The sequence below is a fragment of the Dasypus novemcinctus genome, chromosome 10 (genome assembly GCF_030445035.2).
Source record: "Dasypus novemcinctus isolate mDasNov1 chromosome 10, mDasNov1.1.hap2, whole genome shotgun sequence".
In the NCBI taxonomy this organism is placed as follows: Eukaryota; Metazoa; Chordata; class Mammalia; order Cingulata; family Dasypodidae; genus Dasypus; species Dasypus novemcinctus.
Window position 1 is genome coordinate 116,811,688 of NC_080682.1, and position 24,333 is coordinate 116,836,020.

The following is a 24,333-nucleotide window of genomic DNA, read 5'->3' on the forward strand; positions in this document are numbered from 1 at the left end:
TCACACCCCACCCACCCCACTGCTCCCACATCAACAGCCTCTTTCATCATTGTGGCACATTAATACATTTTGGAGCACTGCTACACCACATGGATTATTTACATTGTAGTATAATGTAGTATAATGTAGTATACAGTCCATTCAGTGGGTTATGGCAGAATATATAATGTCCAGCATCTGTCCTTGCAATGTCATTCAGGAAAACACCAAGGCCTACAAATGTCCCCACACCACACCTCTTCTTCCCTCTCCCTGCCCTCAGAAACTCCCATGGCCACTGTCTCCGCATCAATGATACAATTTCTTCCATTGCTAGAGTCACAGTAGTTCTATAGTACAATACCAGTAAGTCCACTCTAAACCGTATGTTACTCCTCCATCCTGTGGACCCTGGGATGGTGATGTTCACTCCACTTCTAAATCGAGAGGTGACTTAGATCCCATGTGGTTGATGGACGCGATTCTCCTGCTCACAGTTGTAAACACTCTTGGTGTTGAATACCCAGAATGGTGGTTGACCATCTTCACCTCCCTGTTAGCTGACCTGGGTAAGTCCAACAAACCAAAGAGTAGGTGTTGCAACTCTGCTGAGGCTCAGGGCCCAGCTGGCACATGGCCAGTCCAGAGATTAAAGTTTCCTGAGTATGCACCAATCCCAGTGCCAACCACAGGTTCAGTAAAAGTGAAGATGAGGCATGTGTAGAAAGGTCACATCTGAGTCTAACTCCATCACACGCAGGAGCACAACTTCCTAAGTAGGATCCACTGGCAAGGCACTGAATTCCAGAGCCATCTGCCATGACCATAGAACCTGTGTCTCTCCATAGCCCTCAGGAGCCCCAGTATCTGGGGTTGTATCTACTTTGGCTGTGTCTGGGATCCTGCTGAGACTTGCATAAGTGCGACCCCTCTGATGACCTCCTGACTCATTTTGAAGTCTTTTAGTCATATAAACTAATTTGTCTTTACCATTTCCCCCTTTTATTCAAGGTCTTTTTCTAGTTGCATCACCAGCTGGTGATTGGTAATAATCCCTTGGCACCAGGGAGGCTTGTCCCACGCTGGGGGGAAGGTAATGCATTTACATGCTGAGTTTGGCTTAGAGAGTGGCCACATTTGAGCAACATGGAGGCTCTCAGGAGGTAACTCTTAGGCACCCTGTAGCTCTAGGCCTACTTGGAATTTCAAGCACACAGGCTCATAAGCATAGTCATCAGTATCAAGAGCCCATCATTGGACCATCCTTCTTCCCTGGTCTTTGCCCTTCTACTTGGGGGATTGTTGCTCTTCCATTGGGGAATGTGACAGAGCTCACCTGGCTAGGAATTCAGCACTCCCTCAGTTGTCTGCCTACTATGACAATACCCAAAAAATATCTAACCATTTTTATATACCCTATATACATGCCCTGGATAACTCCCTCCCAGCCATGTGTACCCCATCAATGACACCCCACACCAGTGCTCCTCCCCTGCCATAGTTGAATGCCTCTGTGATCCAAAACTTCTTAAAAAATGAAGCCTAATATATTGTCAAATTCAATTTGATCCTCTCAATCTCCCTTTCTACTGACTGGGACTGATTGTTAAGGACCTAGAGGGGAGTGAAATTTTTTCATCCCTTGGAAAAGGGAAGGGTCTGTCAGCAAAGGTTGGAAAACTGCCTCTGAGAAAGTTTGAATTATGAATCTCTTAGCTTCAAGGCAGAATCCTGTTTCACACTGATCCAGTCAGTATAGCAGCAAACACACTTGGAACAGGCACTGAACTGAGAGGGCTGCCAAACAGCACAATCTGCTGGTGGGCCAAGGAGGTATACAAGAGGAAATTAAAAGTAAGCATGTAAGAGGCTTTTTATGGCCTCTACAGATACCCTTCCCAAGTCCCTTGGAAGCAGGTCTGCAACCCATTACTGGATCCAGGGCCCAGATTTGAGCAATTAAGATATAATCCTAAAGACCCAGAAGAGGTTGAACCAAGAATTAAAGAACAGCAGTAACACACAGCCTCCCACCACTGAATCGCTACAAAAGAAAAGGAATTTGAGCATCTGAGTAATCTCACTATTCTAATTAGATGCCTAGACATATGCTTAAAATCACAACCATACTAAGAAAATAGAAGAAATGGCCCAAGAAAAGGAATGTATCAAAGGCCCAGCAGAGACACAGGATTTGAGACAACTAATTAACCAGATGCACACAAATTTCCAATATTAAATATTAATGAGTTGAAAGACAATATGGCTAAAGTGATAAAAGGCATCAAGAAGACATCGAGGGGGAAGCGGCTGTGGCTCAGTCAGTTGGGCTCCCGTCTACCATATGGGAGGTCCTGGGTTCGCGTCCCAGGGCCTCCTTGTGAAAGCAGGTTCACCTGCACGCTGCGGAGAGCTACTGGCCCAGGTGCTGTGGAGTGCTGCCTGGCCTGCAAGTGCCGTAGAGAGCCAACTCAGCAAGGTAGCACAACAAAAAAAGGGAGACAAGCAAAAACACGGAAGAGCGTGCAGCGAACAGACACAGAGAGCAGATAGCAAGCAAGCCACAAAGCGGGGGGGAGAGGAAATAAAAGAAGAAAAGAAAGATGACATTGAGTGAGCACAAAGAAGAATTTGAAAACTTGAATAGAAAAGTAACAGGGCTTATGGGAATGAAAAACTTTATAGGTGAGATAAAAAGCACATTAGAGTCAGACAGTCAAACTCGATTGATAGAAGAAAGACTAAGTGATACAAAAGATAGAACAGCTGAAATTGAAGAGAGAAAAGAATGGAAAAAATTGAGCAGGGGCTCAGGGAGTTGAATGACAACATGAAACAGAACAACATATGTGTCATGGGAGTTCCAGAAGGAGAAGAGAAGGGAAAAGGGGAACAAAGTATTTGAGGAAATAATATCTGAAATTTCCCAACTCTCAAGAAAGAAATGAACATATATATCCAAGAAGCGCAGCATACCTCAATCAGAATAAATGCTAATAGACCTACTCCAAGACACATACCGCTCAGAAAGTCAAATATTAAAGATAAAGAGGGGAAGTGGACTTTGCTCAATTGATAGAGTGTCTGCCTACCACATGGGAGGTCTGCAGTTCAAACCCAGGACGTCCTTGACCCATGTAGTGCTGGCCCACGCACAGTGCTGATGCGTGCAAGGAGTGCTGTGCCACGCAGGGGAGACCCACGCGCAAGGAGTGTGCCCCATAAGGAGAGCAACCCAGCGTGAAAGAAAGTCCAGCCTGTCCAGGAGTGGCACCGCACACACGGAGAGCTGATGTAGCAAGATGACCCAACAACAACAACAAAAAAGAGACACAGATTCCCAGGCTGCCGACAAGAGTAGAAGCGGACACAGAAGAACACAAAGCAAATGGACAGAGAGAGCAGACAATGGGGGGGGGGGGGTAGGGGAAGGGGAGAGAAATAAATAAAAAAAAAGTCTTAAAAAAATAAAGAGAGAAAATTCTGAGAGCAGCAATGGAGGAGCAAACCATCACATACAGGGGATGCTGAGTAAGACTTAGTGCAGATTACTCATCAGATACCATGGAGGAGAGAAGACAGTGGAATGATACAATTAGGATACTGAAAGAGAGAACCTGCAGGCTGAGAATTCTTTATCCAGCAAAATTGTCCTTCAAATATGAAGGTGAGTATGAAATATTCACAAACAGAAACTAAGAGAGTTTGTAAAAAATGATCCACCTTTACAGGAGCCTTACAACCTGAAAGAAAAAGACAGTACAGGGAGATTTGAAGTAGTGTGAAGAAGAAAGAATAGTAGAAAGGATAACCAAAAGAGTAAGAGTAAAAAGATGAAAATAAGATTTGACAAAACAAAAAAATAAAATGGTAGAAATAAAGAATACGTTTACATTAATATTGTTGCAAGTGAATGGATTAAATTCCCCAATCAAAAGATTTAGGGTGACAGAATGGATAAAAAACATGAGCCATCTATATGCTGTCTACAGGAAATTCACCTTACAATCAGGGCTACAAACCAGCAAAACTGAAAGGTTGGAAAAAAGATGCTCCATTCAAACAGTAACCAAAAAAGAGCAGAGGTAGCTTTACTAATATTGAACAAAACAACTTTAAATGCAAAAAAGTTACAAGAGATACAGAAGACTATATATATTAATTAAAGACAAGAAGAAATAACAGTCATAAATATATATGTAACTAACCAGGATGAACCAAAATACATAGGCACACACTGACAAAACTGATGGAAGAAATAGCATCTCTACAATAATCATTAGAGACTTCAACATACCACTCACATCACTAGATAGAACAACTAGATAGAAGATCAACAAGGAAAGAGCTGAAACAGTGGGATAAATGAACTAGAACTAACAGTCTTATACAGAACATTGCATCCAAACTCAGTGGGTTATACATTCTTCTCAAGTGCCCATGGATCTTTCTCCAGGATAGACCACATGTTAGGGTACAATGTAGGTCTCAATAAATATAAAAAGATTGAAATTATACAGAGCATCTTCTCAGATCATAATGGAATGCAACTGGAAAGCAGTGATAGAAGGGAATGAGGTAAATTTACAAATGTGTGGAGGCTAAACACTCCTAAACCATCAGTGGTTCAAAGAAGAAACTGTAAGTGAAATTCGTAAATGTATTGAGATATATAAAAACGAGAATCAAACTTATCAAAATTTAATGGCTACAGTGAAGGCAGTCCTGAGAGGGGAATTTATAGCCCTAAATGGCTATATTTAAAAAAGAAGAAAGAGGTACAATCAGAGATCTAACTGAGCAACTGGAGAAACTACAAAAAGAAAAGAAGCCATTACCAAAACAAGAAGAAGAAAAGAATTATTAAAGATAAGAGCAGGAATAAATGAAATTGAGAACAAGAAAACAACAGAGAAAACAAATCAAAAGCAGGTTGCATTCTCTAAAGTACATTGAAAAAAGGTAAATTATGTTTTTTAGATTTTTAATACTTTAGTAATAAATGTGTTCAATTATTTTTCAGAATCCAATAGAAAGGTTTTCCACTTGAAATAGCAATTTTACAAAGCCATTTCTTGTTTGTTTTTTTGGTTTCAGGAGGTACTGGGAACTGAACCAGGGACCTCCCATGTGGGAAGCAAGCACTCAACCACTTGAGCCACATCTGTTCCCTGAAGCCATTTCTAACCTGTCATTTCAGTTTGAGCTATAAATTTTGAAACAGCTTAGTTACAAATTTTCTAATACTAAATATAAAGATAAAGCAAACAAGCTTTTGGGAAGAACTTTAGATATGAAGTTTGGATGTTTACAATGCACTTACTTAGCCTACTCCCCACCCCGATGACTCCCTCATCTGTTTGCTTGTTGTTTTTGCTCATTGCTCAATGTCTGCTTGTTGTCTGCTCATTGTTTGTTTATTTTCTTTAGGAGGTACCAGAAACCGAATCCAGGATCTCCCGTGTGGGAGGCAGGTGCTCAAATGCTTGAAACACATCAGTTCCCCCACAGTTACTTTTTTTTTTTTTTTTTAAAAGATTTATTTATTTATTTAATTTCCCCCGTTCCCCTGGTTGTCTGTTCTTGGTGTCTATTTGCTGCGTCTTGTTTCTTTGTCCGCTTCTGTTGTCGTCAGCGGCACGGGAAGTGTGGGCGGCGCCATTCCTGGGCAGGCTGCTCTTTCTTTTCACGCTGGGCGGCTTTTCCTCACGGGCGCACTCCTTGCGGGTGGGGCTCCCCCACGCGGGGGACACCCTTGCGTGGCACGGCACTCCTTGCGCGCATCAGCACTGCGCATGGCCAGCTCCACACCGGTCAAGGAGGCCCGGGGTTTGAACCGCGGACCTCCCATGTGGTAGACGGACGCCCTAACCACTGGGCCAAAGTCCGTTTCCCCACAGTTACTTATTTAAAATGAAAACATATACATAGTATACCTTTGGGTTTAAAATCAAACCGATATCTAAAACCTAAAATCATAATAATGCTGCCCTTTATTTAAAAAAAGGGAGGGTGGTTTGTGATGGAAAACCAAAACTTATCTATTTTATAAATATCTAATTCCTTTCTTGGATTCAGAAATCCACTTTAATCCATGTCCCTTGGGTTTCTTCTACTGTCCATCTCAATGAAAATCATTGTTCATTCAGATTACTATATCTAGCCAAAGGCAGAGATCAAATAAGTCATCTGAAGATTTCCAAAACACTAAAACCAGTAGGGAAGTAGAAAAAAAATACTCTCAAGCCTGGAGCTGCCAAAAGAAAAATAAACCACTTACTCAAAGATAATAACTTTTTTTTTAGTTTGTATTAGGTGTATTTTTTTCTGATAAACCAACCTGTTTTTAATACCTTGTATTAGTGACATACATTTGTTCTAGTTTATGGAATAACATTCTTGTATTTTTACTGTGACATCCACTATGTTATATGTCACATGTTTCATCCTCTAGTTTTTCTTCTAGTGACATACACAACCCTAAACTTCGCCTTTCAACCAGAATCACACACATGATGCAGTGCTGTTAATTACACTCATGATAATGTGCTCCAATCACCTCTAACCCTTTCTAAACATTTACAGTCAAACTTATTCAAAATTCTGAACTTATTAAGCATCTGCTCCGCATTCTGTCCCTACAGTCTATCTTCTGGTAATCTATATTCTAGATATTAACTCCATGAGTTTTCTCATTATATTTAATTGAACTTAGTAAGATCATACAATATTTGTCCTTTTGTGTCTGGCTTATTTCTCAACATAATTTCCTCAGGGTTCGTCCATATTGTTGCGTGCATCAGGAGTTGAATTCTTACAGCCGAATAATATTCTATTATATGTATTTACCACATTTTGTTTATCCATTCATCTCCTGATGGACACTTGGGCTGTTCCTTCCTGAGGAACTGGCAAACAGTCTTCCACAGTGACTGCACCATTTTACATTCCTACTAGCAGTGAATAAGCGTTCCTATTTCTCCATATCCTTTCCAATACTTGAAATTTTCTGTTTTTAATAGTGGCCATTCTCGTAGGTGTGAAATGATATCTCATTGTGGTTTAGATTTGTATTTCCCTATAGCTAATGATGTTGAGCATCTTTTTATGTACTTTTTAACCATTTGTGTTTCTTCTTGGAAAAATGTCTATTCAGGTCTTTTGCCTGTTTTTAAATTGGGTTGTCTTTTTATTGTTGTTGTAGGATTTCTTTATATATTCTGTATATTAAACCCTTATTGGATATGTGGTTTTCAAATATTTTCTCCTGTTGAATAGAATGCCTTTTCATCTTCTTGACACAGTCCTTGAAAGAACAAAAAGTATTCAGTTTTGAGTAGGACCCATTTATTTATTTTTTTCTTTCATTGCTTGTGCTTTGAGAATAAGGCCTAAGACATCACCACCTACCACAAGATCTTGAAGATACTTCTCTACATTTTTTTCTAGGCATTTTATGGTCTTGGTATTATATTTAGGTCTTTGATCTATTTGGAGCTAATTTTTGTATAGGGTGTGAGATAAGGGTCCCTTCTCATTCTTTTAGATATGAATATCTATTTCTCCCAGCATATTTTGTTGAAGAGAATATTTTGAATGTACTTGACAACTTTATAAAAAATCAGTTGACCATACAAGTGAGGGTCTGTTTCTGAACTCTCAATTCTATTCCATTGGTCAATATTTCTATCTATACATATACATATCTATAATAACAATATCATACTGTTTTGTTTGACCACTGTAGCTCTGTAATTTTTTAATAATTTTTAAAAAAATTTATAAAGAAGCTTAGATTACATAAATGTTACATAAAAAATATAAGGGATTCCCATATGCCCCACTCCCTCCCTCTCCCCCACTTTCCCACATTAACAACATCCTTCATTAGTGTGGTGCATTTGTTACAATTAATGAACCCATGTGGAAGAATTGCTACTAACCATGGACTGCAGTTTACATTATAGTTTATACCTTGTCCACACAATTTTATGACAAAATATACAATAGCCTCTTATTTGTCACTGCAATGTCATGCAGGACAAATCTAACATTCCAAAAATACCCCCATATTATACCTATTCTTCCCTCTCCTGTCCCTCAGAACTGCCTTCCATTGCTAGAATAATAAGCCCATAGTAGAATAATAATATTACTATTGTAATATGTTTTAAAGTCAGGAAGTGTGAGTCCTCCAACATCATTCTTTTTCAAGATGTTTTTGGCTGTTTAAGACCCCTTAACCTACCAAATAAATTTAATAACTGGCTTTTCCATATCTGCAATGTAGGCTATTGAGATTCTGATTGGGATTACTTTGAATTTGTAAATCAATTTGGGTAGAATTGACATCTTCAATGTTTAGTCTTCCAATCCATGAATACAAATGCCCTCCCATTTATATGTCATTGGTTTCTTTTAGCAATGTTACATAGTTTTCTGAATATAGATCCTTTACATCCTTGGTTAAATTTATTCCTAGATTTTTTATTTTTTGAGCTATTGTAAATGGAATTTTCTCCCTTTAATTTCCTCTTCACATTGCTCATTACTAGTGTTTTAGTTTGCCACAGGGTCACCAAAGTAAAGTGCCTGAAATGAGTTGGCTTTTATAAAGTGGATTTATTTGGGGTAAAAGCTTACAGTTCTGAGGCCATGGAATGTCCAGATCAAGGCACCATCAGAAATGCTTTCTCACCAGAGTCATTTGCTGTTGATCCCGGTGTCCTCTCAGGTGACAGTCTCCTTAGCCTTGAGATGCTCTGTGGGCCCGGCCCCTTTGGGTCCTCTTTCCTTGCCTCTGTGCTCTGCTGGTTCCAGACTACAGGGCGTCTCTCAGCCTCTGCTTCTCTGTTTTCCTGGCATCCTCTCTCTCACATGGCAGGATCAGTATGGTAGCTTCCTTTTTCTCAGTGTGTCTCTGTGTGTGTGTGTCCATTTATATCAGACCCAGCAAGAGGGCAGAGACCCAAGCTGACTTACACCTTACTGATATAGTCCAACCAAAAGCCCCAAAGCGATCTTATCAAGTAATCTAATGAAAGGCCCCTTAACTGAATTTACTGCAAAGGGCTCCATACTGATATTTTTTTGTTTTGGGATTCACCAAATTCAAACTGTTACAACAGTATAAAAAAACTATGGATTTTGCATGTTGATCTTATATCCCACCAATTTGCTGAACTTGTTATCTGGTAGATTTTTTGAGACTTTCTAAATATATAGGATCATGTCATCTTCAAATAGTGAAAGTTTGACTTCTTTTCTGATTTGGATGTCTTTTATTTCTTTTTTGTGCCTAATTGCTCTAGCTAGAATTTCTAACACAGTAGTGGTGACAGTGGTCACCCATGTCTTATTCCCAGTGTTAGAGAGAAAGCTTTCAATCTTTCCCACTGAGAATTATGTTAGCTGTGGGTTTTTCATATATTCCTTTCATCATGTTGAGCAAGTTTCTGTCTTTCGAACTGTTTTTATTAAGAAAAGATGCTGTATTTTTTCAAATGGCTTTTTTTGCAAAAATTGAGATGATCATGTGGTTTTTTTCCCCTTCAATTTGTTAGTGTGGTATACTGTATTAGTTGATTTTCTTGTCTCAAACCATCCTTGCATACATGGAATAAAACCCAATTGTGTTTTATTCCTTGTGCTGTTGGATTTGATTTGCAAGTATTTTGTTAAGGGTTTTTTACATCTATATTCATCAGAGTGATTGGTCTGTTATGTTTTTATTTTTTGTATCTTTATCTGACTTTGGTATTAGAGTGATATAGGCTTCTTAGAATAAATTAGGTAGTGTTCCCTATTCAATTTTTGGAAAAGTTTGAGCAGGATTTGTATAAGTTCTTGGAGTGCTTGGTTGAATTCACCTGTGAAGCTGTTTGGTCCTGGGCTTTACTTTTATGGGAGGTTTTTGGTGACGGATTCAGTCTCTTTATTTGTCATTGGTCTGTTGAGGTCTTCTATTTCTTGTAGAGTCATTATAGGTTGTTCATGTGTTTCTGGGAGTTAGTGCATTTCAACAGTTTGTTGACATACAATTGTTCGTAATTTCCTTGTAAGATCTTTTTATTTCTGTGGGTTTGAAAGTAATGTCCCCTTCTCATTTCTGATTTTATTTGTTTGCATCTTCTCTCTTTTTTTTCTTCCTTTGTCAGTTTAGCTAAGGACATGTCAATTTTATCAGTCTTCTCAAAGAAGCTTTTGGTTTTGTTGATTCTATTTTGTTGCTGCTGTTCTGTTTCATTTATTTCTGCTTTAAGCTTTGTTATTTCTTTCCTTTTGCTTGCTTTGGGATTAGTTTGCTTTTCTTTTTCTAGTTCCTCCAAGTATGCAATTAGGTCTTTGATTTTAGCCCTTTATTACTTTTTAATTTAAAAAAATTTTTATCTTTTTTTTTTTTTTTTCAAAGATACATAGATCACACAAAATTTCTTACTTTTCAATGTTGGCATTTAGGACTATAAATTTCCCTTTCAGCACTGCCTTCATTGCACCTTAAGTTTTGAAATGTTGTGTTCTTGTTATCATTTGTCTTGAGATGTTTACTCATTTACTCTTGCAATTTCTTCTTTGACCCACTGATTATTTGAGTGTGTTGTTTAACCTCCATATAGTTGTGAATTTTCCCATTCTCTACCTATTATTGATTTCCAGTTTCTTTTCATTATGATCCAAGAAAGTGTTTTGTATAATTTCAGTCTTTTAAAATTTATTGAGACTAGTTTTGTGTTGTCTATTGTAGAGAATTATCCATGAGCGCTTGAGAAGAGTGTGTCTCTTGCTGTTTTGGGGCGCAATGCTCTGCATATTTGTTAGGTCTAGTTCATTTATCATATTATTCAAATTTTCTATTTTCTTATTGATTCTCTATCTAGTTATATCTATTGATGAGACTTACCAGTCTCTAACTATTATTGTAAAGGTGTCTATTTCTTCCTTCAGTTTTGCCAGTTTTTGCCTTATGTATTTTGGGGCACTCAGGTTAGATGTATGTGTATTTATGATTGTTATTTCTTCTTGATTGATTGACCCTTTCATTAATATATAGTATCTTTTGACTTTTTTACACCTTTGCATTTAAAGTCTATTTTGTCTGATAATAATTCTATAATTATATTTATCTTTTATTAAACAGCTCTTTTTTGGCTACTGTTTGCATGGAATATCTTTTTTCAGCCCTTCACTTTCAACCTATTTGTGTTCTTGGGTCTAAGGTCAATCCTTGCAGAGAGCATGTTTTGGTGGACTACTTATTTTATCCATTTTGCCAATCTGTGTCTTTTGATTGGAGAGTTTAATACATTAACATTCAATGTTGTTACTGTAAAGACAGTACATCAACCATTTTATTCTTTGGTTTTTATCTGTCAAATCTTATTTTTTTCTCTTTTTACCCTTTTAGTAACTCTTACAGATAATCTTCATTTTTACAGTCTTTTCCAAGCCTCTCTCTTTCCTGTCCTTTCCTTTCATCTTGCAGAACTCCCTTTAGTATTTCTTGTAGGGAACTCTCCAGTTTCTGCCTCTCTCTGAATATTTTAAACTTTCTTTCATTTTTGAATGATAGTTTAGCCAGGTAAAGAATTCTTGGCTGGCAGTTTTTCTCTTTCAGTGTCTTCAATAGATCATACCACTTTTTTTTTGCCTCCATGATTTCTGATGAGAAATTGGCACTGTCTTATTGAGTATTCCTTTTATGTGATTAATTGCTTTTCTCTTGTTGACTCCAGATTTCTCTCTTTATCTTCAGCATTTGATAAGTATGGGTCTCAGGGTAGGTTTATTGGATTTATTCTGTTTGGAGTATGGTGTACTTTTCCCTTATGCTGATTATCTGTCTTTCATAAGAGGATATTTTTGACCATTATTTCTCAAATATTCTTTCTGCCTCCTTTCCCTTTTCTTCTCTTTCTGGGACACCAGTAACATGTATATTCACTTGCTTCACACTGTCATTCAGTTCCCTGAGCCCTTGCACTATTGTTTCCATTCTTTTCTCTATTTGTTCTTCTGTCCAGTTTCAGAAACCTTGTCTTTTAGCTTGCAGATCCTTTTTCCTGCAGATTCAAGTATTTTTCCAAATAAAATTTAACTGAAGTATATCTTTCATACATGAATATACATAAACAATGTGTATAGTACAAGTTGTGAATTTACAAAACAAACATGCACATCATCTCATCATACAAGACCCTTCCCATACATCGCCCAATCACCAATGCCTTGAATTTTTATGAAATATTTGATATAATCTATGAAAGAGAATCATCAAAATATTATTACTGGGAAGCAGGTGTAGCTCACCAGTTGGGTGCCCACTTACCACAAGGGAGGTCCCAGTTTTGGATCCTGGTGCCTCCTAAAGAAGATGAGCTAGATGCCACACTGGCCTCAACAAGTTAGATGCTGTACCCGCCTCATCGAGCAAATGTCTAAACAAGCAGATGCCACAAGCCAACAGAAACTGCAGCCCATGGGGAACAAATATGGCTCAGGCTGTTGGGCACTTGCCTCCCATGTGGGAGGTCCTAGGTTCAATTCCCTATGCCTCCTGGAGAAGGTGAGCAAATAAGAAACAGATGAGAGAACCATCTGGGGAAGGGGGGGTACATTTTTAAAAAAATTAAGTAAATCTTTAAAAAATATATAATTACTGGGGAGTAGGTGTAGCTCAGTAGTTCAATGCCTGTTTCCCAAGCAAGATGTCCTGGGTTCAATCCTTGGTACCTCCTAAAAGAAAATATTACTACTAACTATAGCCCTTATCTTGCATTTAGCATATTTTCTACCAACCTACCTGATTGTTAATACCCTATTTTAGCATTATTAGTTATCATTCTTGAGCAAACATTTTCATATTTGTCCTGTTAACCACAGTCTATCTTTTGCCTCTAGTGTATTTTTTGTCTTTTTTTCTTTTATTTTAAATTCTCTAGTGTATTTTTTAAAAAAAGATTTACTTATTTATTTATTTTCTCTCCCCTCCTCCCCCCACAGTTGTCTGCTCTCTGTGTCCATTCACTGTGTGTTTTTCTATGATCGCTTCTATCCTTATCAGCGGCACCAGGAATCTTGTTTTTCTTTTTGTTGCATCATCTTGTTGTGTCAGCTCTCCTTGTGTGCAGCGCCATTCCTGGGCAGGCTGCACTTTCTCTTGCGCTGGGCGGCTCTCCTTACGGGGTGCACTCCTTGCACATGGGGCTCCCCTACGTGGGGGACACCCTTGAGTGGCACGGCACTCCTTGTGCGCATCAGCACTGCACATGGGCCAACTCCACACAGGTCAAGGAGGCCCGGGGTTTGAACCACGGACCTCCCATGTGGTAGATGGATGCCCTATCCACTGGGCCAAGTCCACTTCCCTCTAGTATATTTTTAATCTCATCTATTGTGCCTTTCATTTCCATAAGATCTGTTATTTTTCTTTGCATGCATTTAAATTCTTTTTTATGCTCACCCAGTGATGTCTTTTAATTTTATTTTTTTAAAGAAACTTAGATTATACAAATATCACATAAAAAATATATTTCCTGCTCCCCACACCTCCCACATTTTCCCACATTGACAACATCCTTCTTTAGTGAGGTACATTCATTGCAATTGATGAACACATTTTGGAGCATTGCCACTAAGCATGGATTAAAGTTTACCTTGTAGCTTATACTCTTTCTCACCCAATTTTTAGGGTATGGCAAGATTTATAATGGCCTATATCTGTTGTTGCAGTGTCATTCAGGACAATTCCCAAGTCTTAAAAATGAGCCTGTATTATACCTGTTTTTCCCTTTCCCTGCCCTCAGAACCTCCAGTGGCTACTGCCTCCACATCAATGATATAATTTCTAACATTGCTATAATCACAGTAAGCTTACAGTAGATACCAGTACCATAGTTCATTCCCCAGTCCTGAGGATTCTGGAATGGTGATGCCCAGTTCACCTCTAATTGCGATCTCATAGGGCCAATGGATGGCCTCTCTTGCTAGCAGTTGTAGTCTCTCTCAGTTCCTTGGTATGGTAGATGTCCATCATCACCTCCATGTTAGTTGTCCAGTATTGTCTTAATATCCTTTATCTCTTTAGCCATATTTTCTTTTAACTCCTGGATTTGATTTAGGACACTTGTTTGAACATCTTTGATTAGTTGTTACAAACTCTGTATCTCCTCAAACATTTTAATTCTTTCCTTTGAGTGGGACATATCTTCTTGTTTCTTAATATGGCTTATAATTTTTTGCTGATATTTGGGCATCTGATTATCATGAAGTTTATTCTGAAGGTTGTTTCCTTTCTCTTGTCTACGATTTTGTTGTTGATGGGGTTTTATTTGTGATGAACACTTGGTTTGTCAGTATTTCCCAGCCAAAATAAGGCTAGAGAACCACAGAGGGGGTGCAAACCAGTTCCAAAGTGTCCAGAAAGATGCCAAACAGCCTTTTTTTCCCAGCTCCCCGAGGCTGCACTTGCCTCGCTTGCCCAAAAGATGGCACTCTTTGGCGGCCTATTCCCCAGAACACTAAAAAGGTAGGGCATTTTTAGTCCTCTGTTGACACTGTCTCTGATGTGGGTCAAAACAAGCCGTCTGTCTGGGATGGGATTACCCAGGGGGATCCAGGGGTCTAAATTTGCTGGTGAGTATCTGGATCAGAATTGGGCTATGTCTCCCTCTGCTCTTGGGGAGGAGGGGCTGCCATAGCCCCCCCAGTCTGCAGCAGTCTGCCAGGCAGGGAGCAGCCTCCACCAGCCGGGGAGTCAGCGATGGGCCCCAGCAGCTGTGGGTGGGCAAGTTCCTCACAACTTTTCCACCACTGTTTCTCAGTCCCTGTCCTGCTCGTCTCTGGAAATAAATAAAAATAAATCTTTTTTTAAAAAAGTAAAGCTATTGGCTAGTCTAGTTTTTTTTATGATTTCCCTGCTTTTCCCTTTTTTAAAAAATGGCATTTTTTGCCCTTTCTAGTAAATTTGTTTTTTTCTATATTTCCAATACCAGTCCTTTATTAATTTTATCTGGTACAGTTATTTTCTTTCACACTGTGACTTTAAAATTTATTTTTAAGGTACCAGGGGCTGGGGATTGAACTTGGGACTTCTTATGTGGGAAGCTGGTGCTCAACCATTGAGCCACATCGACTTCCCTGAGTTGGTTTTATTGCTTGTTTTGCTTTTTTTCTCAGGAGGCACTGGGAACTGAACCCATGTCCTTCCATGTGGGAGGCAGGCACTCAATTGCTTGAGCCACATCTGTTCCCTCATTGATTTTTAAAAAATTTTTTACTGAGATACGTTTTTAATTGAAGTACAACATTCGTACACAAACATCCATAATCAATAAGTGTATAGTATAAGTTGTGAACTTACAAAATAAACATGCGTATCATCATGCAGGACTCCCATACATTACCCCATCACCAACACCCTGCATTGCTGTGAAACAGTTGTTATAAACTATGAAAGAGCATCATCAAAACATTACTACTAACTATAGTCCGTATATTATATTTGGTGTAGTTTCTCCCCAACCCATCCAGTTACTGACACGTGTATTATTATTATATACTTGTTATAGTTCATGAAAGAATGTTCTTATATGTGTTCTGCTAACCACAGTCCATCTTCTACCACAGGATTCATTGTTATACAGTCCCATGGATTGTACAGTACATTCAGAGTGCACTCAGTGGCCATCATATTCATCACAGAGTTGTGCTGTCATCACCTAAGTCAATTTTAAAATGTTTTCATTACTCCAAAAGGAAAAATCTCATGCCCTCTTATAGCCACCTATTATTGTCCCTTAGAACTGAAATGTCTTCCTTGCTGCAAAACTATTACAATATTAACTGTTAATTATAACCTCTGAGTTACATTAGTTGTAATTTCCCCATGTTTTACCATGTACTTCACACTGTAAAGGAAGAATGTTCTTATACTTACAGTATTAACCACAATCTTTATCCTCCATCAAAATCACTATGTTATACAGTCCCTGCATTATTCTCTAGCTTCCTCTCAATTGAAATATTACATCCATAGACTACCCAGCCACTGTGGCTTGTTTTTGCACTTTGATTATGGTATCCATTAAAAAAAAAACTTCATTAAAGTGTAATTGACATATAATAAACTAAATTCACTTAAAGTGTGCAATTTGATGAGTTTTGAAATAGATTCATTCTCATGAAACCTCCACCACAGTTAAGTCACAGAACGTTTCCATCACCCCAGAGGTTTTTTTTGTAACTCCTTTCATTCATTCCTCCTCTCATCACTGGCCTCGTGTAACCACTAATGTGCTTTTTGCCACTAAGGGTTTGCTTATATTTTCTAGAGTTTTATAAATAAATGGAATTATTTTGAGTTTGATTTATGTTGTGCATATTAGTATTTCAGTCCTTGTCCTTGCCAGGTGCCAAGTGGTATTCCATTGTATGGATGTTCCACGTTTTGTCTAGCCATTCATCTGCTGAGGAGCATTTGGATTGTTTCTAGTTTTGAGCTATTATAATAAAGCTGCAGTAAACATTTATGTAGATGTATGTTTGCATTTCTCTTGGTAAATACCTAGGAGTGGAGTGTATGGTAGGTTTATATTTAACTTTAAGAAACTGTCGAATGTTTTCCAAAGTACTTGTATTACTTTATTTCACCACCAGACCAATCTCTGGAATATTTGACTACCACAAACTCAGCAAGATATCTTATGTTTTCTTTTAGGAGTTTTATAATTTTAGTGTTTTCATTTAGATCTTCAATCTATATCAAGTTAATTTTGGGATATGGAGTGAATAAAGTGTTGATTAAAAAAAAATGTATATGTTTACATATGGTCAATTGTTCTAACACCATTTTTGGAAAGACTTCCTTTCCCCATTGAAATATCTTGGCACCTTTGTCAAAACCTTTTGCCCAGATATTTGTGAATCTGTTTCTGGCTTCTCTATTCTGTCATATTGATATATATGTCTACTTCTTTGCCATTACTACACTGGATTATTGCAGCTTTATAGTAAGTGTTAAACTAGTATAAATCCTCCAATATTGTTCTTTTAAAATATTCTTTGGCTATTCTAGGTTGTATATTTTAAATATTCTTTGGTTATTCTAGGTTGTATATTTTAAATATTCCTTGGCTATTCTAGGTTGTATATTTTAAATATTCTTTGGCTATTCTAGGTTGTTTGCCACTATCCATTAAATTTTTTGAACCAGCAAATCTGTTTACAGAAGGAAGCATGCTGGTTTGCAATGAACATTGCAATGTTCAATCCAGGAATGTACTCTCCACTTACTTAGGTCTTCTTTAATTTCTTTCAGAAATGTTTTATAGTTTTAAATTTATAGTTCTTATACATATTTTATAAACTTTTGTATTTTGGGATGCTATTGTAAAGGCAATTTTATTTTAGCTTTCAAATTTTTGTTGCTATTATATAGAAATAGTATTAACTTCGTATATTGATTTCGTATCCTTTAGTAACTACAATTCACTTATTACTTATAATTGCTTTTTTGTAGGTTCTTAAGGATTTTTAATGTAAATGATCCTGTCTGTGCATAAAGACAGTTTTAGTTCTTCTTTTCCAGTAACTGTGCTTTTTATTATTTTTTTTCCTTGTTTAATTTCATTGGCTTGGACCACTACCACATTGTTGAAAAGAAATGGTGAGAGTAATAAACCCTTGCCTTGGTCCCACTCTTCGGGGGAAAATATTCAGTGTTTCAAGTGGTATATTTTGAAAAATAGAAATTTTAGGTTATATTATTATCATATTTATATTTGCTTCCTTTATGTTTTATGTCTGATTTAAGAAATGTTTCCCTTGTGGTGATAAATTATTTTTTAATTATTTTCACAGATAGAGATCTAATTTTATTTTATTTTTTCTGTGGATAACTCATCACCCAGACGCCATTGCCCCAGCATTGTTTTGTAATGCCACCCCTGTTATTTGTAAAGTTTCTATATATATGTGTGCGTCTTTTTCTAGGTTTTCTAGTCTAATATGTTGATTTTTTTATTCCTATAGTAATGCCATCTTGCCATAATTTCTGTAACTCAATGATAACCTGGTTCCTTGGATTTTGTTCTTTTTTGAATATTTTTGGACTATTCTTCCACATAAATTTTAGCACCAGGTTGTTAAGTTCCCTTAAAAAAATCTGCTGGGATTTTTGTTATGATTACATTGAATGTATACATTAATTTAGGGGAAATTGGCATTTGGATTGTTTGAATAGAAATTATTTTTTGCATGTCAGTTACCTCTACAACTGTTAGTTCCTTGAAGTCAGGATACGTCTTTTTCATCTAACACTGAACTTGATACATAAAAGACAATCTTTAAATAGTGAATGATAGTTAATACTTTTCATGCATTTTTTTTCTTAAATAAAATTGTCTTGTATTTTTCAATTCCTTTCTGAGCTTCTACTGACTACCCTTGTTGAGATTAGTGCGTATTGCTACTTTCCTCAAATTCAGACCCATCCATTTACCTTTAGGAGCCAAAAGGAATGATGAAAAGCAGCAGTAAAGTCAGGTCAGTCTTGGCTCTGCTGTTTATTATGTGATACTGGGAAAGTCCCTTAATCTTTATGAACTTCCGTTTCCTCATCTATAAAAATGGGACTAGCTGTAATTCACAGTTGGGAAGAGCTTTAATTGACACAATCCTTATGATGCTCACTGCAGTGCCTGGCATTCATGAAGGGCTCGCTGTATGTAGTTATTATCATTAAAAACATTTTCTCAAGCACCTGTTTTGTGCTAGGCACCACAGTAAGTGCTTTTTTCTTGAGACCAAGTGTGTCTTTATATGAAGGGTTGAAAATTACCATTCCCTTGTGTTTCGTAGTGGCATGGGGCAAAAAGGAAGTTGTTTAGGAAGAGTTGTGGCATAATACTTTGCCTGGCACGTTTGAAGTCTTGAGGAGAAGGGCTGTACACTTAATAATCATCTTAATTTAGGTTTCTCTTTTTTATTACCTCGTCATCGCATCGACTGAACTAAGTCCAATATAACAGCCTCGTACTTGGGAGAATATTAAAACTTGAAATGTGTGACCACTTAAAGGTAGGGGGAAGAATGAATTTTTGTGTTTTCTGAAATGCTGCATTTTTTCATTCATAGCTTTAGCATTTCCAGGTCATGTGGCAGCCTTTAAGGGTGATTTGGAAATGCTTAAGAAATTAGTAGAAGATGGAGTTATCAATGTGAATGAACGTGACAATAGTGGATCTACTCTTATGCATAAAGGTGAGTTGTTATGATCCCTGCTTCATTTTCAGTTTTCTTTTTCTTTTTAAATTTTTTTTTCATTTTCATTTTTGACACAATTGCTGCTGATTTATTTACTTTAAAAAATAATTTTCTTAACACATGAAAATGGAAAATTATTTTGTTGCTCTAGAAGATATAGGTCTAAGTTATATGGTATTCAGAGTGCTTGATTTAATTCAAGTATGATGTTCCTTTTTTGGTGACAGACATTCACGTTTTCATATTTGAGGGTAATTCCATTGAAAATTCCGCAGTGACATTCTCATGTTAAGATGTGAAATTCACTGCTAGACAAGTTTCTTAGTATTAACATTTCCTTTGGACTAAAAATAACCTATTAATTTATGCTAAAATGGAAACCATATCTCTTGAAATATGGTATGCAGTATCTCTTGAAATATGGTATGCAGTATTTTCTTCTTTAGGCCTGTGTGAAAATGGCTTTACTTGCAGAGAAATCAATGAACATTAGATTTCGATGAATTCTCAAGATGTCTGCTGCTTTTCTCTACACTTTCCTTCCTTTTGTGTGAGAATTCTATACTACTGATTAGGGTTTTTGTTTTTTAACCTTTGTTAGATTGTTGGCTCAGTGTCCTTGTATATACTCTAGAAATTATTCTTGCCAATCTTCCTTTTATTTATAAAACCAAAATCATAATCTATAACTGACTGCATCTGAATATTCCATTCTGCTTCATTTGTAAAATTATGTTAAGAGTTACTTCATGCCCTGATGGCAGGTAATTCTTCTAAAATTCTTATTAAGAGGAAAAAGACAATAGGCTTATTGATATGTGTTTGAATTATACTTCACTTCCTAAATAACTTCTGGCAACCCTCAAATGACAGATTCGGTTTCTGTTAGTTACAGTCTAAAATTTAACTTCATTTAATGTATCCGAATGTGTCTGAAGTACAGAATCCAAGCACTATTTATACCAAGTTTTATAAGCGAGAGAGGGTGGGTGGACTGGCAAGAGGGGGAATAATAAGAGATTTTTCTCCTCCATGTAGAGAGGTCCCCAAACCAAAGAGTTGCTTGACCTAGATTTGTAGTACCTTCCTTCATCCATCTCTGCTGGCTGCCCTGAGATTAAACTCTCCACCCTGGTATTTGTGAATGGGGGCGAGGATTAAAATGTGCACAAAAAATAATTGTTTTTTTGTATTTTGTTTTTAAATGGGTGCCTTGTAGCAAAGCCCCCATTGATACCCTAGATATAACCAGTTTTTATTTCTAGTGTGCGTGTGGGGATTATAATTTAGACACAGTAGTGAAACATAGGCTCACTCTGTATGCTAATAGTCCATCTTTGGGGGACAATAAATTAAAGTAAGTTTCATTGACTGCTGGTTTTCAGTCTATGTCAGTCACTTCTTCACCACTTGAACTGAGATGAAACTGATGGATCTGGAAGAAGGTTATAAAGAGACTGATGTACCACAACAGGGTATTTGGAGTGCTCATATCATTAAAGGGTGAGGGGTGAAAGAAAGTGAGGAGGGACCAAAAGGGCTTTGCGCTTCATCCCTTCTCTGTCAGTCTGACCATCAAGGACACCTGGGTTAGGGATGGAGGCACCTGGTCGGGGGTGGGGGGTGGGTGGGGGGAGGGGAGGCGGTGATGGCTGCAGCTGGGGAGGAGCCTATTTGTGGCCATTAGCCTTTTCCTGGGACCATCTGTGTGTTTAGATTATATCCATATTGAGCAAAAAATCATGCCTACTTATAGTTTAATTCGCATTTTAGAATCCCACATTTTGACAATCTGTCTGCTTTTTCTTCATTTAGGTTCTGTAGCTGCAAACGCTATTATAGAGGCAGTTGTCTTAGTCATTTAATAATTGTTTCAATCCAGTATGGCTTCCCCTTTCTTTTATTTTTTCCTAAACCCAATTATTTCAAACCATTTCTTAAAAATTTCCAGTCACTGTGTAACTTTACATTGCTCTTTTATAAAATGATCTAATTAATCAACATATCCAAATCAATCTACAGTAGCTCTTTTGGGTAAAAACACTTTTATTGTGTTTCATTGTAGATAAATGACTTAGCTCTTTTCTTCCTGCCCTGTCCTTTTTTAAACATTACCTGTTTGATGTATTAGAAATATTGGGCTAAATTCACCATCGGAGAGGCAGGTATATATTTAGTGCTGGCCATGTTCCTTCACTATGGAGACAGTATGAGATCCAGACCTGCTGCTGTTAAAAAGCCACCTATTTATATCGTAAAACAACTAGAGATTATCATAAGGCAGAATGTGTGTTAAAGACAAAAATGTATGTTAAAACACGTGCAATGGGAATTCAGGAATAGTAACTGAGGATTGGAAGAAGTTGCTAAGGACAAAATTATTGAGGAAGCAATCATGGAGATTTAGTAATAGTGCCTTATGTTTATAGGGCATTTAACAGAGTGTAAAGCTCTTAGCACATTTAACCCTTATTACAATCTTATGAAGCAGCAGCATGCTGTCCTTATAAACATGAAATCATCTCTGTCGAAGATCAGGATATTGAGGTCCAGAGAGGTTAGGTGCTTTTTCTGAGGTTACACAGCTAATAATAGCAGAGCTGAGGTTTCTGTCATTTTTTTCATCCATTCATTCACTCGCTAACTCTATAGACATTTATTGAGGTCTGTATATACCAGGCACTCAACTCTGAAAGAAAATGGGAAATACGCAGGAAAAGAGTTATTATTAATATCAATTTTCTTTCAGCTGCTGGACAAGGCCACATAGAGTGTTTGCAATGGTTAATTAAAGTGGGAGCGGACAGTAATATCACCAATGAAGCAGGGGAGAAACCCACTGATGTCGCTAAGAGGTATGGATCCCTATCTGCTTTGTGCTTCTGTTTTGTTTTTGAAGTTTTGCATATACTCTCTTGACTCAGAACTCTGAGGGTTTACTTAGTCACATGCTGATGGAATGACAGTTTTCAAGCTGAATTGCCATTTGTCAGTATACTGGCTGTTTTCTCTAGCAGTGATTCCCAACCCAGGGTGGGGACACATGAAAATGTGCATGGGAGGGAGTTGTCACAGTGACTGGAGACCATCAGTGACATTTAGTGGGGTTCATATTCTGTGCTCAGTGTTTTGCTGCGCAGTGAAGAATAATCCCACCCAAATGCTTTAGTGTCCCTGTTAAGAAATGTGTGATGGGAAGGAGTCATCAGCATGAGTGTGGGAAGGGGGAGCAGATGGAGCTCAGTGGTTGAGCGCCTGCCTCCTGTGGTTGAGGGCCTGGGTTCAGTCACTCTCCAGTGCCTCCTTAAAAATAAATCACACGGGTTTTGAAACATTTTTTGGTACTTACATCTGAATTAAAATTAACGCCTATTATTGAACACTACCAGCTCATTCAGGTCAGGTCCTCAAGAAATATTTAGTCCATCCATTTTGCTTCTTTCTTTGTTCGTTTCTTCAACTTCCCATTCCAGTTGTATTCAAGGTACTGTGATAAGTGTTGAGAATACAAAGGTAAAAAACACTGTCCCTGCCCTCAAGGAGTTTATAGTCTTGTGGAGAGACAAATATACACATGCAATTATTATGCATGTATACATGGTACATATAAGATGTGGTCTGAACAGAGGAGGAAAAGTGCCCCCAAACTGTCCTATTTGAATGTTGGGAAGAGAATCATTATTACAGATGATGATGAGGGTTATGAAGAGAAACTACATGGGGACAGAATTCAGTGGAGGTCAGGGAAGACTTTACTTAAAAATTTTTTTTAAAGATTTATTTAATTAATTTATTTCCCCCTCCCCTGCCCTCACTGTTGTGCTCGCTGTCTGCTCTCTGTTCTTCTTCTCTTTTAGGAGGCACTGGGAACCGAACCTGGGACCTCCGATGTGGAGGGAGGCACCCAGTCACTTGAGCCTCCTCTGCTCCCTGCTTGCTGTGTTTCTTACTATGTTTTCTCACTGTGTGTCTTTATTGTGTCAGCTCTCTGTCCTACTTTTCTTCTTTAGGAGGCACCAGGAACCAAATCTGGGACCTCCCGTGTGGTAGGTGGGTGCCCACCTGCTTGAGCCACATCTGCTTCCCCTTATTTAATTTTTGAGGAAGCAATATTTATGTTGACATTGGAGGTGGAGTTGCGAGATAACATCTTGTGTGTTTTAGGCACTGTGTGTGGTTCAGACTCCAGGCACCTGGAGTCATTATCAACTTCGTACCATTTGATTTTTAGTCTTCTAAACAGCTTTATTGAGGTATAATTGATAGGGAATAAACTATGTGTTTGTACAGGACAAATTATTGATAAGTTTTGACTTATGTTTATACCCATGAAACTATCGCTGCAATCAACATAGTGAACATATCTTCCACCCCCAAAAGTCTCCTTGTGCCCTTTATAATCTCTTTTCCTCCCACTCCATCCCCTCCCCAAATAGCCAGCCATCTGCCTTTTTAAAATTTAATTTTATTTATTATTTATGTATTTCTCTCCCCTTCCCTCCCACCGTTGTCTGCTCTCTGTGTCCATTCCCTTTGTATTCTTCTCTGTCCGCTTGCATTCTTGTCAGCTACATTGTGAATCTGTGTCTCTTTTTGTTGTGTCATCTTGCTGCATCATCTCTCTGTGTATGTGTGCTACCCCTGGGTGGGCTGCGCTGTTTTTGTGTGGGATGGCTCTCCTTGCAGGGTACATTCCTTGTGTGTGGGGCTCCCCTACGCAGGGGACACCCCTGCGTGGCACAGTACTCCTTGCATGCATCAGAACTGCACATGGGCCAGCTCCACATGGGTCAGGAGGCCTGGGGTTTGAACCGTGGACCTCCCATATGGTAGATGGATGCTCTATCAGTTGAGCCAAATCCCCTTCCTCCCATCTGCTTTCTGTCACTGTATATTAGTTTGCATTTTCTAGATTATTATATAAATGAGATAATAGGATATATATGTTTGTATCTGACTTCTTTCACTCAGCGTAATTATTTTGAGATTCATGCATGTTTTGTGCATTAATTCTTTTCTTATTGCTGAATAGTGTTCTGTGGTATGAGTGTACCACAGATTGATTATTTACTCACCTATTGAAAGATATCTTGA

At 37.9% G+C, this 24,333-nt stretch overlaps 1 protein-coding gene across 8 annotated transcripts in view; it reads left to right on the top strand.

Annotated features, from left to right (window-relative positions):
- ANKRD42 (ankyrin repeat domain 42) overlaps positions 1-24,333 on the top strand; it is a 96,147-nt gene that overhangs the window by 40,253 nt on the left and 31,561 nt on the right. For all 8 annotated transcript variants that reach the window (XM_023583239.3, XM_071218293.1, XM_023583240.3 and 5 more), the window contains 2 exons: positions 19,111-19,236; positions 21,989-22,094. In XM_023583239.3, coding sequence (XP_023439007.2) covers positions 19,111-19,236; positions 21,989-22,094 — 232 coding nt within the window. The remainder of the gene's footprint in view (positions 1-19,110; positions 19,237-21,988; positions 22,095-24,333) is intronic.